This window comes from Diceros bicornis, chromosome 38, assembly GCF_020826845.1.
Source record: "Diceros bicornis minor isolate mBicDic1 chromosome 38, mDicBic1.mat.cur, whole genome shotgun sequence".
NCBI lineage: Eukaryota > Metazoa > Chordata > Mammalia > Perissodactyla > Rhinocerotidae > Diceros > Diceros bicornis.
The window spans coordinates 9,953,122-9,966,362 of NC_080777.1; the positions used below are offsets into that span (position 1 = coordinate 9,953,122).

The window sequence follows — 13,241 nt, forward strand, 5'->3', positions numbered from 1 at the left end:
ACTCTCATTAGTACATAAGGCCATATTGGGTCTTTCGGACTTTCTGAGTGATAGTTTTGGAGGAAATTGACCTGGCTTTCTGGAACTCTTTGAGACATCTGGGAAGCTTGTGACTTTTCCCATTTTGTCTGGTGGTGACACTGGGAAGTCATTCTATTTTGGAAAGAGCCCATTGTCATATCAGAAGGTCTCTGGACAGAGTCATTCATATAATGATTTGTAATTTTTAAAGGACTTTGACACGCATCAGCACTCATTTGATTCTCAACATGACCCCATGTAGCAGGCCTAGTTAATTTAATATTAGAGTTGAGGAAGTGGATGTTCAGAGCCCTGAGATGGAATCCAGTAAATGGCCGATGTGGTATTTGCATTCTGGTCTTCTGGCTCCTACTTTGGTGTTTCCGCTAGGCTGTGATCTTAACTACTTTTTTTTTTTTTTTTTTTTTCGAAATTTTTTTTTTTTTTTTTTTTTGTGAGGAGATCAGCCCTGAGCTAACATCCGCCAATTCTCCTCTTTTTTTTTGCTGAAGAAGACGGCCCTGGGCTAACATCTGTGCCTATCTTCCTCCACTTTATATGGGACGCCGCCACAGCATGGCTTACCAAGCAGTGCGTCGGTGCGCGCCCGGGATCCGAACCAGCGAACCCCGGGCCGCCGCAGCGGAGCGCGCGCACTTAACCGCTTGCGCCACCGGGCCGGCCCCTTAACTACTTTTTAATCTATGCAATTTCAGAATCTGGTGAAAGCTAAGAAAACACCTATCAACACTACTCGAAATTTTCAGGCAATATCTGGAGTTCATAGACCCACTGAAGGTCATCGGTGAATCCCTTAGGAGCCCACAGACCCAGACTGAGATTCTCTGTTGTCACTGTTTCTGCTGGTCTCTGGAAGTGATTCAGGGTTGAAACCAGAAATTCAGGGTCGGTGGGGATCACTTCCCCATATCACTCAGAGGGGAAGCCCTTAGACCCTGCCCCGCATCCTTGCTACCGTGAGCTCCTCGGGGCCAGGACCTTGGCTCCCTCCTGTTTACCACCACCTGCCCCCACCTAGCCAATGCCTGGCGCATGATAGGGGCGCAATAGATATAATGAATGATCGAAGGAATTTTAAACCTTCACCTTTCATTCTCCGCAGTGATTCCCACCTTACTTTGCAATTGTCCTGTCTTTTAGCCACATCCCAGCGAGGTGGATCGAGACGATGGCCAGTTCAAGAGCCTGTTTGAGAAGCTTGCAGAGAAGGTGAGTGGAGGGCAGATACGAGCTTCCAGACGGGCAGGAGAGTGTTCAAGAATGCTCTGGTCCTTTAGTCTTTATTTCCCTGAGTCTCTGTGAGTAAAGACGGTGAGGCCTCAGGGTCCCCCAGCTTCTGTCTGTTGCCACCTCCTGCTGTCTGCACTGCTGGGGAGAGTAACCATGGTCCTCAGGGCACTTTTCTTGCTGCCTTGACTGACTCTTGAGAAAATAGAAAATCTGAATCTCCAGGGCCTGCCAGAAGCCTTTCTGTTTGTAAACTGGCCCTGTCAGATCAGGGCCCTGCCTAAAAATGTGGGGAGGCAAAACTTCCCTAAGTCAATATCCTTCAGAGGGGGAGGAATCGCCCAGCACAGTGGAAGATGGCTCAGTTAACCTGGCCTGGGGTTGGTGCTGTGTGTCTGGCCGCCTCACCTGCCCTCAGGGAGACCACCAGCGTCTGGCCTGTGGAATTCAAGCTTGGCCCCGGTGCCAGCACCACTTGGGCCCATGGAGCCAGAAAAAGAAGCCCCTTGTGCCCACTGCTCCTTCTCTCCCCCTCCCGCTGACTTGGGTTTATTGTGGTTTCAGTTCTGTGGGGCCATAGGTCAGAGCAGACTCAGGACTCCAGATGTCACAACTGGCCCATAAATACAATGAATGTGCTGCTCTTTGAAGGATAATAAGGTGTGTCACAGGGCCTTGGAAGGTGTCAGTCACCTTGAGCTGCTGTAACCAAGAACCACAGTCTGGGTGGCTTATAAACCACAGCATTTATTTCTCAAAGTTCTGGAGTCTGGAAGTTGGAGATCGGGGTGCTGGCATGGTCGGGTTCTGGTGAGGACCCTCTTCTAAGTTGCAGACTGCTGACTTCTTGCTGTGTCCTCACCTGGTGGCAAGAGGGTGGGCGAGCTTTCTGGGGTCCCTTTTATAACGGCACTAATCCCATTCCTGAGGGCTCCCCCCTCGTCACCTAATCACCTTCCAAAGGCCCTGCCGTCTAATACCATCACATTGCAGGTTAGGTTTCAACATATGAATTTTGGGGGCCCAAACATTCAGTCCATAACAGAAGGAGAAAAATAATGCTCTCTAGGCCCCAGCGAAGCTCAGAGCTGCTTCTTGGACTTAAGGATGGAAGAGAAGAAAATACATCAGAATCCTGTGCAGAAAAGAAAATCTAGGAACATAGTTTCTTTGCATAGCAGTTAATGAAACCTTTGCAAAAATGAGTCAATATATATTTTAGATGGATGCTCAGACCAGTATTTTTACTAACAAAACCTTGTTGCCTTAGCTGCCAAGGGGCCATATTTTATTAAGAACATCAAGACTGATAAAAAAAGTAAACGCTTATATTTGTATAGTTCTTCACTACCTTATCTTACTTTTCTCTCCTGCTGTGAGGGGCAATATCGGTCACTCTCCCTGCTCTGCTGGTGAGAGGTCGGGCACAGAGAGGTTAAGGAGCTGGCTGGGGCACAAGGCATCGTGAGGGACAGGCCAAGGTCTGAACATCTCCACATCCCATTTCTTTCCTGGCAGGCTGATGGGGGCGATATTCTTGGCCCAGAGGCTTTTCTGAGGGTCCCCAGGTCTTATTATTGGGACTGACTATTCTGTGCCAGAATGAGGCTGGCTGCCCTCACAGGAGACGCTGCTCTGTGCAACTATCTCGCTCGTTTCCAGTAGTACAGCCTCGGCCTGGCTGGTGGAGGATCGGGGCGGTGGGATCGCCCTGGGTACAAATGATAAAACCACACTGCTCAAGGGGAGGTGACTTGGCTAAGGTCACACGGTGAGTAAGGGGTGGAGTCATGATTGGCACCCAGATCTCAGTCCAGTGCCCCTTCTCTGTGCCTCATTCGTCACCCTGCCTGAGGTCTGTCCTCTAGCTGCGAGTTAAGGGACAAATCATCTTCTGGCTCAGTGTTTATCCCAAATGCACATGGGAAATCCTTTTCCCCTCAACCTCTGCTCCCAGTTTGAGATGGGCTACTATATGAAAAAACTGGCTGTGAAAACCCTATGAATAGCAGCAGAGCATTGTCGGATATAGTGCGGAAGGGGAGAGATGGTCCAAAAAGAGCAGGCAGGGTTCCACTCTCCAGACATGGGGTCACCAGGCGTCGGAATCGAATAAACTGGGTGTGAAATAGCAGCTCCCATAGGCGCAGTGGGAAAAGTGGGCCCTTTGGGGTAAGACTGTCTTAGGTTTCAAATCCCAACTCTGTCACTTGGTAGCATGAACCCCAAGCAATTATATGACATGGGAATGACAAATTACATCGTGTATGTATATGGTGTTGAACAGTTTACAAAACCACAGCTTCCTCAACTCTAAAATGGGTGGAGAGTTGTTTGGAGGATTGGAGGACATTCCATGTCGGGTGTGTGGCCCATCAAGGCTAGCTGCCATTATTGCTACTCGCCACACTTTGTTCTCCAAGCTGAAGAAAGGCAGCAAGCCCCTGGTGTGGCAGCCTTCTGCTACGGGTGTACTGTGCTCAGCCCATTAATGCACTCTTCCCACCAGGCTGTGGCGGACCCCAGAGAAGCTGAGAACTGGAGTTTTTAAAGATGTCACAGCCTTTTCAAATCACAGAGTTGGTGGACCTGGTGTCTGACTCTACATTAATGTCTTGAAATGCTTGTCAGGGTCTGACACGACTTGCATCTGGGTTCCTCTCTCTAGGATTCTGAGATCAGTGCCAATGAACTCAAGACGGTTCTGAATGAGGTGTTTTCCAAACGTAAGTTCTTCTTTGTGGCTTTTCAGAAAGTCCGTGGGAGCCTAAGAGAGATGCTAGGTTAGGGGTGAGGGTGGGGGCAGGCATGGGCCAGGAGCACCGCAGATGGAGAACAGGGGCCTTTGGCCTCTGACTCCTGATTCCCCTGATTCCAGGCTGAGAGAGTGTCCAGCAGGAGGAGAGGCTGGAGGGGAGGGGGTGCTGGGGTTGCCTATGCTGGGACCCTGGGGGCAGGAGTCTTGAGTCCTGGGAGGAAGGAAGCTGGGCTGAGCGGCTTAAGTGAAGTTTTCCCACGAAATTAATAACGTTGATGCCGTGGAAAGCTGCAGAGGGAAGCTCTTGCTCTGAAGCGCATCCCTGGGGAGGGAGGTGGAGGGATGGTTCTGACTGTCCTAGACCACGCTCAGTTCCCCATCTGCAGTCTTTAGCGAGCCCTGGGGGCTGTCAGAGGGTCAAACTGCACCCAGAAGGGAAGGCTTGCTCCTCCGTCTGAACCCCAGCCCCACGGGAGCTGGCACGGAGCCAGTCTTGTTGGGCCCCGGGATGACCAGGTGAAGTCTTCCAGCTGGTTGAGTGATGGGCATGTTCACCCACTGCAGCAGGACAGGGTGTGAGAATGCAGACATGGGCGAGGCTGAGTGTGGGCCCTCCCGGAGACGGCTCCCCAGGGCTCAGAGCCCAGGCCCTGGCTCTCATGGCCCTCCCACCCTCTGCTCCAGCTCTTCTCACTACATCACAGGCATCTCCCTGGAGCTGCAGCCGTCCCTGGCCTCCAGCTCACCTTGCCCACACCTGCGAGCCAAGGCAGGAAGGAGCCAAACACCCTGCAGCCCTCGCCACTTCTCTCGGCTCTTTCTCAGCGAAGGCAGGAGCTATGGATAACAGCTGCTCTTTGAGAGGCTGTGTGTTGTAATTAACAGTGCAGGCTATGGAGCCAGGAGGCCTGCATCTAAATCCAGCTCTGCCCCCTACTGGTCGTGTGATCTTGAGCAAATTAACCTCTCTGGGCCTCAGTTTCTTTATCCATAAAATGGGGATAATGATAATATCTACGTAGAAGTCCAGTGCTTAGAACAATACCTCGCCAATAAAAAGTCAGCTGTTTTATTAAGAACTTACCATATACCAAGCACTGTGCTAAGAATGTCACTTACGTTATCTCATTTTATCCCCAATCCGTCTTTGGGGCAGATGTTATTATTGTTCTTATTCCCCCTTGCTGGAAGAGGAAAGCAAAGCTCAGAGAGATTAGTTTGCTGAAGTCCCGTGACTTGTGAGTAGCAAAGGTGAGGTTCAGACACTGAACCCCAATGCCGGTGCCCTCCCGTACCACCTCCTAGGGTGCGAGGGGACTCAGGGGCCTCTGCCGAGGAGCCTGCCACCGTACCCTCCCCTTTGTGTGGAGACCGCCTTTGGCTCCGCACTCTGGCTGGTGGCTCTGGTGGCCTCCGACCACGGAGATTATTTCCCCTGTCTTCAAATGATCCTGAGTCCTACCCCCTTTGCTGTTTAAATGTTTAGGAACGGACATAAAATTTGACGGATTCGACATCAACACTTGCAGGGAGATGATCAGCCTGATGGATGTATCCTTTAAATGTCACATTATTTTGACTTTTTTCCTATTTTTAACGACTCCTCAGCCTTTCCCAGTGAGAAGGGAGGGAGGGGTGGAAACAGGGAGGGAAAGTGGCATTTAGTGAGCACGTGTCAGGGGTCCCGCTTGAGTTTTAAAGATAAATATGTCTTCTCATTTTTGCTTCGCAATAAGCTTGAGATTATCTCCGTTTTACAGGTGAAGAAACTGAGGTGCACAGTGTTTAAGGGACTTGTTTAAAAATCTTTTAATTCAGAGACAGCAAATATGTGGCATTTGTGCCCCCCGTCCACTCACAACATTCCTCTGTCTAGGCTCCATGCCCACCCCCCTCCCTCTCCTCCCACCCCTGCCTCTCCCCCACCCCCTCCCTGCTTCTACCCTCCCCCCCATTCCCTCCCCATCCCTGTCTGGTCTTTGTCTCCGAGTCTTGACACAACCCTCCGACAGCCACTACCAAGAGTTTAGAATTATCACACGAGACATAAACCTATTTGTTGTCTCTGACCCAATTTAACTCTCGCTCTATATTGAAGAATGCGAAAGAGTTTTCGGGAGGCCTGGAGAGGGTTAGGGCATTTCGAGTGGAAGGAACAGCTTACATGAAGGCACAGAGGGAGAGCGGTGGGGCATCACTTCCTTCAGTCTTCGCCTCGCCTGGGTCCATGTTACCCTCTCCATGGTGCTGATGGAGAAGACGATTTCTTTATATCTTGGAGCCTTGGAGGGTTCTCCTCAGTTCTTAGCGCCTCATCCGTGGTGCGATCTGCTGACCTCTGGGGCGGGAGGAATGCCTTTTTTTGGCACGGTGGTCACGCAGAGGGGTCCTGGATAGCCAGCGCACGTGTGCTGAGCTCCGCCGGGGGTACCAGCGGTGGAGGGATGCTGCTGTACTTGTGGTCTCAGAGCTTCAGGTGCTGGGGCCCTTCGGCCCAGTGTCCTTCTGTGAGGTCTGCGTGATTAACAATTTAATTCACAGGCACAGAGAACTGTCACTTTGCTGCAAATAGTTCCTTGATTTCTGGATTGTTCTTCTCAAATTTGCCTGTAGATTCAATTTAGATTTGAGAGTGGCCTTGTAGTCACCCTATCATTGTTCCCAGTGGTATTTGCATCTCTCTTGGCTCCAAGAGCACTGTGACTCTTGTTCTTCAGGAGAGTCTGTTCCAGTTTGGATGGTACGGGCAGTGGCTCTGAACCAGGGTATGCAGCAGGCCCACGCATGGAGACTTGTAAAAATAACGACCCTATTGAGATATAATTCACATACCATACAATGTACCTGTTTACTATACTCACAGAGTTGTGCAAAGATCACCACCCATTTTAGAGCATTTTCATCACCTCGAAAAAGAAACTCTGTACCCATATTAGCACTCACTCCCCTTTGCCACTCAACTCCCCCAAACCCCCTGCCCTACAAACATTTTCTGTCTCTCTAGTTTGCCTATTCTGGAGATTTCATCTAAATGGAATCATATAACCTGTGGTCCTTTGAGACTGGATTCTTTCATTTAGCAGGATATTTTAAGGACTATGGCATGTATCGGTACTTCATCGTCCATGGAGTTTTAAAAATACAGTTGCCTGAGTCTTACTCCTGGAAATGCTGATTCAGTAGGTCTGGAACCAGGCCTGGGTCTCTGCAGGCAGTTCCGTCTGGAGTTGAGAACCACTGGTGTTCTGGGACAAAGGCTTTGGAACAGAGGGAAGGCCAAGTTCTGGCTCCCCCACTTATTATCGCATGTAAATTTGGAGAACTTACTAAATGATCTGAACCTCAGTTTCTTCTCCTGGAAAATGGAATAACAATGCATAGCTCCTATGGCTGTTGTGAGGATGAAATGAGAATATACAAAGTGCCTAAACCCAGAGCATTAGGTCCCTTTGCAGACCACTATTGTGAGATATGTGGGTTGAATTATTAGGGAGGGTTTGAAGGCTCTGGTGCCTTCAACACTCAGCCTGGATCATAGACATAAGAGCACAGACTTTCTCAACGGGTGAGGTTTACGCTCTTGGGTGTGAACACGACTTTTCGTTTGGCTAGTTGCAGGAGGTGGGACTGATGGTCTGTTTCAGAATTTTAATGTCCGTGCTGTGACACACTGGTGTTTATTGATTACTTGTGATTGCCGAGAAAAGAGTAGAGTTTCAGAGAGACTTAACTTGGTGAGGGTAGAGACAGTTCAAAACCAAATCCTATTGTGCAGCCCATTGCTTAGTAAACATTTGTAGAGTAATGTAAGCTGGACACAGAGAATTCCACAAAACCCTCTGCCTGTGTTGGTTAAGTAGTGGTCTCTGGGTCAGCTGTGCTCCTGCGTCCCTGTGTCCTGGGAATCAGTGTCGGGAAGTTTGGACCTCCCTTTGAGGCACGCTGACAAACCCACGCAGACTGTTATGGCTGAGAATCCCAATCCTGTGTTCCGATGATTTTTCTGATAACATTTTGACATTCTAAACAACTACTCATTTTGATTATCAATCACAGAAATTTAAACCTGGAAGACAATTTACAGATCATATAGCCTAACTCTCTCAAAAACCCAGGATGTCTAGGGTGTTAGATGCCAATTAATGATATTTCGAGGAGGGCTTTAGGCTCATGACTTGCCCTTTGTTCCTAGCTCTGCGCCTGACCTCAAAGAAGGGCCTTCGTGAGTGTTTGACTCTTTCATCTTTATTTGAATTTGTTTCCCACCAACTCTTCCCACCATGACCCCCAGGAGCCCGCTTACTGTAGGCATGGATGTTCACTGAGGCCTTAGGACTCTCATTGGGCGAGGTCACAAGAGAAAGAAATCCATAAGGCATGTAGAATTTTGGCTTGATCGTGTTGGCCTTTAACATGCCTGGAACAATGGGACAGGCACCTTGGGACCAGTGGAATTCAAGATGCTCTGGTTGAAGATTCAGAAGTATCTGGTAACTCATCTCTCCCTCTTGGGCTTCCTCTGGGCTCTGGTCCCTCTTCTCTGTTCTGTTTCTAGCCCCTCACCCTCCCTGACACTCATTCCTAGACTATTTCATGCTCTAGTCTGACCGGATCCTTAATCATGGTCAAAACCAGCACAAAGCCTGGACACATTGTTCAGGAAGGACTAAGAAGGCAATGAGAGATGTTCATGCCAATCTTTCACCAGAAGCCCTAATGTTCAGAGGGCAAGGGGGCCAACACTGGCCCTCAGCCCAAGCTCTTATCTTTGTTCTAGAACTTCTTGGGAGGAGTCAGTGAGGTTCCTTCTTGAGGGCATCCCTGACCTTCTGAGAAAGTGATGGGGTGGAGGCAGATGGGTTCTAGCAGGGGCCACAAATGACTGTTTTCTACCTGGAATTTCTCTCCTGCTTTAGGAGATTTATCGGGAAACTGATGATAAGCACCTGGGGACCATCGATGCCCATGAGATGAGGACAGCCCTCAAGAAAGCAGGTGAGGACACATCTTGAAGACAAGGTCTTGGGACTCAGATGTGCCCATTTTAAACAGTTATTCTTATGAGAATAATGATCATCAGTGGTAGTTATCTTGTGTTGGAAATCAGTGTAACAACAAAGATTTGTTGAGCACCTTTTCCCTCCAGGAATGTGATGTGCAGCTGAGTTAGTGTTGGAGCTGCAGGCATGACTTAGGAGCAGGGAGGAGGCTAGTCCTGATGAGAATTATCTAAAAGGAGACCGATTGGATGACCAGACCCTTCTGGCATCCCTTGGAGGGGGCAGAGTCAGGCCCGGCCCCTGCACTGTCAGCCCCTGAGTTCCACTGGTGACAGTGCCGAGCCCTCCACCCCCCTGTGACCCAGGTCCCCTCTGCCCGCAGGTTTCACCCTCAACAATCAGGTGCAGCAGACCATCGCCCTGCGGTATGCATGCAGCAAACTCGGCATCGACTTCGACGGCTTCGTTGCTTGTATGATCCGCCTGGAGACCCTCTTCAGTGAGTCGCTCTCCCCTTCAACCCCTTCTCATTTCTCCTGAGGTGCAGGGAGTGGCAGGGGGCCGGGCCAGGAGGCAGGACCGACAGTGCCTTTGGGTGGCCAGGGAGTCAAAGAAACCACGGACAGGACTCTGTCAGTGTGGCACCCTTGGGGAAGGGGAAATGAAAGCTGAAGGTCCTGAGGACGTCCAAGCTGGCCACACCAAGGTCAGAGGCTGCCTTTTCTTGGAGACTTAAAAAGCTGCCATGCAGATGGTTGTGCAGTCACTAGGCCAAAGTGAATGAGACCCAGTAACGGTCCTCAAATGGCTTTTACTGTCAATTCACAGCCATGCCTCCGTGGGGATCATGTTGAGAGCATGTGTCACCTCCCAGGGAGGGGATAGGGGTCCACCTCTGGAAGGCAATAGGTTCTCCTGCCCCCTGGGGTCTGGGGCTCATGCTGAGACGTCCTATTAAGGGAGAGCGTTTTCTTTCCCCTGGGGGGTGGGAGGGGTCAGTTCTAACGGGAAAAGGTCAGCCAGCCAGAGATGAAGCTAAGGGACTGGACGCCCCATAAATGGAGCAACTACCATCTGTTCCACAACCCCCACCACCTCCACTCCTGTTAAAAGAATTGCAAGTTTCTAGAGCTTCTGAGGATGGAGATGACAAAAGACCATCTCTGCTCACAAGTAGAAGTTTGTCCGTTTGGGCAGGGGGAAGTCTGCTGCCAAAGAACCTCGCCCCGGGCACTGGATCTAGAGGGAGATTTTCAGGGTCCCCACAGCTAGGTAGCGGATGGGGGCATGGTGCAGGGGAAGGGGAAGGGTACCCTGTGGGGATGGGTGGACAGAGGCAGCTCTCTGATTATTCCAAAGTCCAGCAACATCCCTATCTAATTTCATTCCTTCTCTGGCGTTCTAGAACTGTTCAGGCTTCTGGACAAGGACCAGAGTGGCACTGTCCAGCTCTCTCTGGCTGAGGTAAATGGCTTGAGTTTTGAGGAACTGCTTGCTGATGGTACTTTGGAATTCTTGGATGGTACCGGGGCTGAGTGGTGTTTAATCATATTGACCTGTCTTATTTCCATGAGCATACAACACATGCTCTATGACAGGTATTGTGGGGAGGAATGGGATTGTCCTGCACTTTTTTAAAACATTTTTATTTATTTATTATTATTATTAACATTTTAAAGTTAGAGCTACAGCTACATTTCAAATCGTTTCAAGGATACAAGCTCTTATTAATTGGGATGGAATTGTGGGTGGTGGGTACAATTTAAAGTGTCTGACTTCTAGGACCAGATGTCTTAGATTGACAGGTGGAAAGACATCAGAAACAAAAAATTAAATTGCAACAAGGTAGAATGAGGATGCAAAGTAAATGGGTGTTCTACCGCATAATGTCAGACAACACCACAGCGCTGCCCCTGTGGGGGGCCACAGCCCCATACAGCTGAGGCCTTTGCTGGCCTGTGGGGACGCGGGTGGGGGATGTCCCTAGGGTCCAGGCCGGGAGGGAGGCATTGCTCTCCACCTGCTTCTGAGGCATCAGAACTAGAGGACCGGGTTATTCCTGGCCCTGCCAAGTTGTCTGGACACAGCCACTTTCTTTTTGTCTCTAACATGTGAATGTCATTGAGCCTCCTAGGGAAGCCTTTCATAGAAGCATATCTGTGGATGCCTTCAGACACCTGGACAATAGTGTTGAACTTGAAATTGAGTGTGTGTATATACACACACCTATTTTTGGAAATTCCTCTTGGGTCTAAGCTTTTCCTAAGTCACATATCTATAGTGGTCTGGCTTAGGGGTTAGTGACTTGGTTAAGGGCTTCCTCTTATTGAGCGAGGCACTTACTGGAGGACAGAGCTAGAACAAGCTCACACCCACGAGAGGCAGGAGAAGTCTCTGGCAAAGTGCCTCGAGCTCCCGGAGGAGCAGTGAGCTCACTGGTGTCCTTCTTTTGCAGTGGCTGTGCTGTGTGTTGGTCTGACCCAGGGTTTTGGACCTCAGTGATGCTCCCTGCCAGCATGCCTGCCTCTTTTCTCCCCGTCTTTACAGTTTTGTGAACATTTATCCTTGAATGGCATTCATTGGTTATTCATATCTTCCTTGTCTGTCATTGTTCCCTGAGATCCTGGCCTGTCCCCCTGGAGCAGTCTGGGGAGCCCTGGGTCTCTTTCAGCAGCATTGCACATAAATGAAAGGGACAGAAATCAATTAAAGATGTGGCCCAAATGGTTTCTGCCTTTCTCTAGTGATATGCAATGAGGGAGCACCCTGGGCTTTTCATGTTTTAAGGAAGAAGATGCTCTTGGGAAATGACATGGCCCAAAGCTGAGGAAAGATGGAAAATGTGGGTGAGTTTCTTGGAGGAGAGGCTGCAGATCAAGCTGCCTCTGGGGCCCCCTTCAGCCCTCCCGAGGAAGGCTGCAGGGATGGGCTGCGGGAGAACAGGCCTCTCTTCCTCACTTTGCAGACTGGAGAGGTTGCCGTACTGCACATGTCAGCATCTTTGAGTCTAGAAGTAAATTCTTGTGGAGCCGAATTCTTATCTGGCAAATAGCTAGAGGGGACATGCACTTCTGGTCAGTTTTGCTCACAGCTGTGCACAGGGATCTTTGTTGTTGGTAAGAAAATAGATGCCACAGCCTAGCGTCCTAATGGGTAGATGGGGACAGAGTGGGTCCTTACACATGGATTTTGGAAATGAGGTATAAAGGAGGATGGATGTCCTAGTCAGTTTGAGCTGCTATAACAAACGCCATAGACTGGGTGGCTTATAAACAAGAGACATTGATTTCTCACAGTTCTGGAGGCTGGAAGTCCAAGATCAGGGTGCCAGCAGGGTCGGGTTCTGGTGAGACCCTCTTTCAGGTCGCAGACTCCTCGATGTGTCCTCTTATGGAGAGCAGAGAGAGGAAGCGAGCTCTCTTGTGACTCTTACAAGGGCACTAATCCCATCATGAGGGCTCCACGCTGATGACCTCACCTAACCCTAAAGACCTCCAAACACCTTCACATGGGGCGGCGGTAGGGTTTCAACATATGATTTGGCGGGGACACAAACATTCAGTCCACACCAGAACTACCGGAGAGAAGACACACATACACCCCTGGGCCTCTGTATTAGTCTGATTAAAGATTAACTTTCGACTTCCAGAAGTAGAGCTACCCTGTAGCTCTAGGGTAGAGCTCTACCCTGTTCTAGAAGTAGAGCTGGGTGAACGGTCCTTATAGGAGAACAACTCATAAGTATGGCAACACACTGGTCAACTTTAATGCTGCCTTCGATTCTGCCAAGGCCCAGCAGGGTAGAGGGGGCAGGCCCTTAATTGAAGGGGAGGTAAAGCTCTGGGACTCACCCCTCGGGGGGAGCTCTGATGGCACCACTGCAGGGAGAGTTCAGTCCATTTGATGGTGGAGAAGGAGGAATATTTTTTTGGGCAGCCTGTGGGTCCCAGAAGAAAAGGGGTCTTTCCTTGTCCAGTTGGATGTATGAGGGAGCTCCCATCAGCAGGACTCAACAGGTGTACATCCAGCCACCCTCAAGCCACCTGGAGAGACCACCCAGCCGCCCATATGGGCCCAGCTGGTGTCAGTCCGACGCTCATCGACCAGATACAAGTCTCCACCCCATCCTTGAAAAATAAAGTGCTACAAACCAATTCTCCCTTACTTTTCAAATATAGCATGGCTGCCTAAATTTCAAGTGCTGTGTTATAATC

At 49.9% G+C, this 13,241-nt stretch overlaps 1 protein-coding gene across 1 annotated transcript in view; it reads left to right on the top strand.

Annotated features, from left to right (window-relative positions):
* CAPN8 (calpain 8) overlaps positions 1-12,439 on the top strand; it is a 65,097-nt gene extending 52,658 nt beyond the window's left edge. The window contains exons 14-21 of the mRNA XM_058533643.1: positions 1,183-1,251; positions 3,938-3,995; positions 5,514-5,578; positions 8,449-8,517; positions 8,944-9,022; positions 9,410-9,526; positions 10,433-10,491; positions 11,483-12,439. Coding sequence (XP_058389626.1) covers positions 1,183-1,251; positions 3,938-3,995; positions 5,514-5,578; positions 8,449-8,517; positions 8,944-9,022; positions 9,410-9,526; positions 10,433-10,491; positions 11,483-11,506 — 540 coding nt within the window. The 3' untranslated portion in view covers positions 11,507-12,439. The remainder of the gene's footprint in view (positions 1-1,182; positions 1,252-3,937; positions 3,996-5,513; positions 5,579-8,448; positions 8,518-8,943; positions 9,023-9,409; positions 9,527-10,432; positions 10,492-11,482) is intronic.
* The last annotated feature ends 802 nt before the right edge of the window (positions 12,440-13,241 follow it).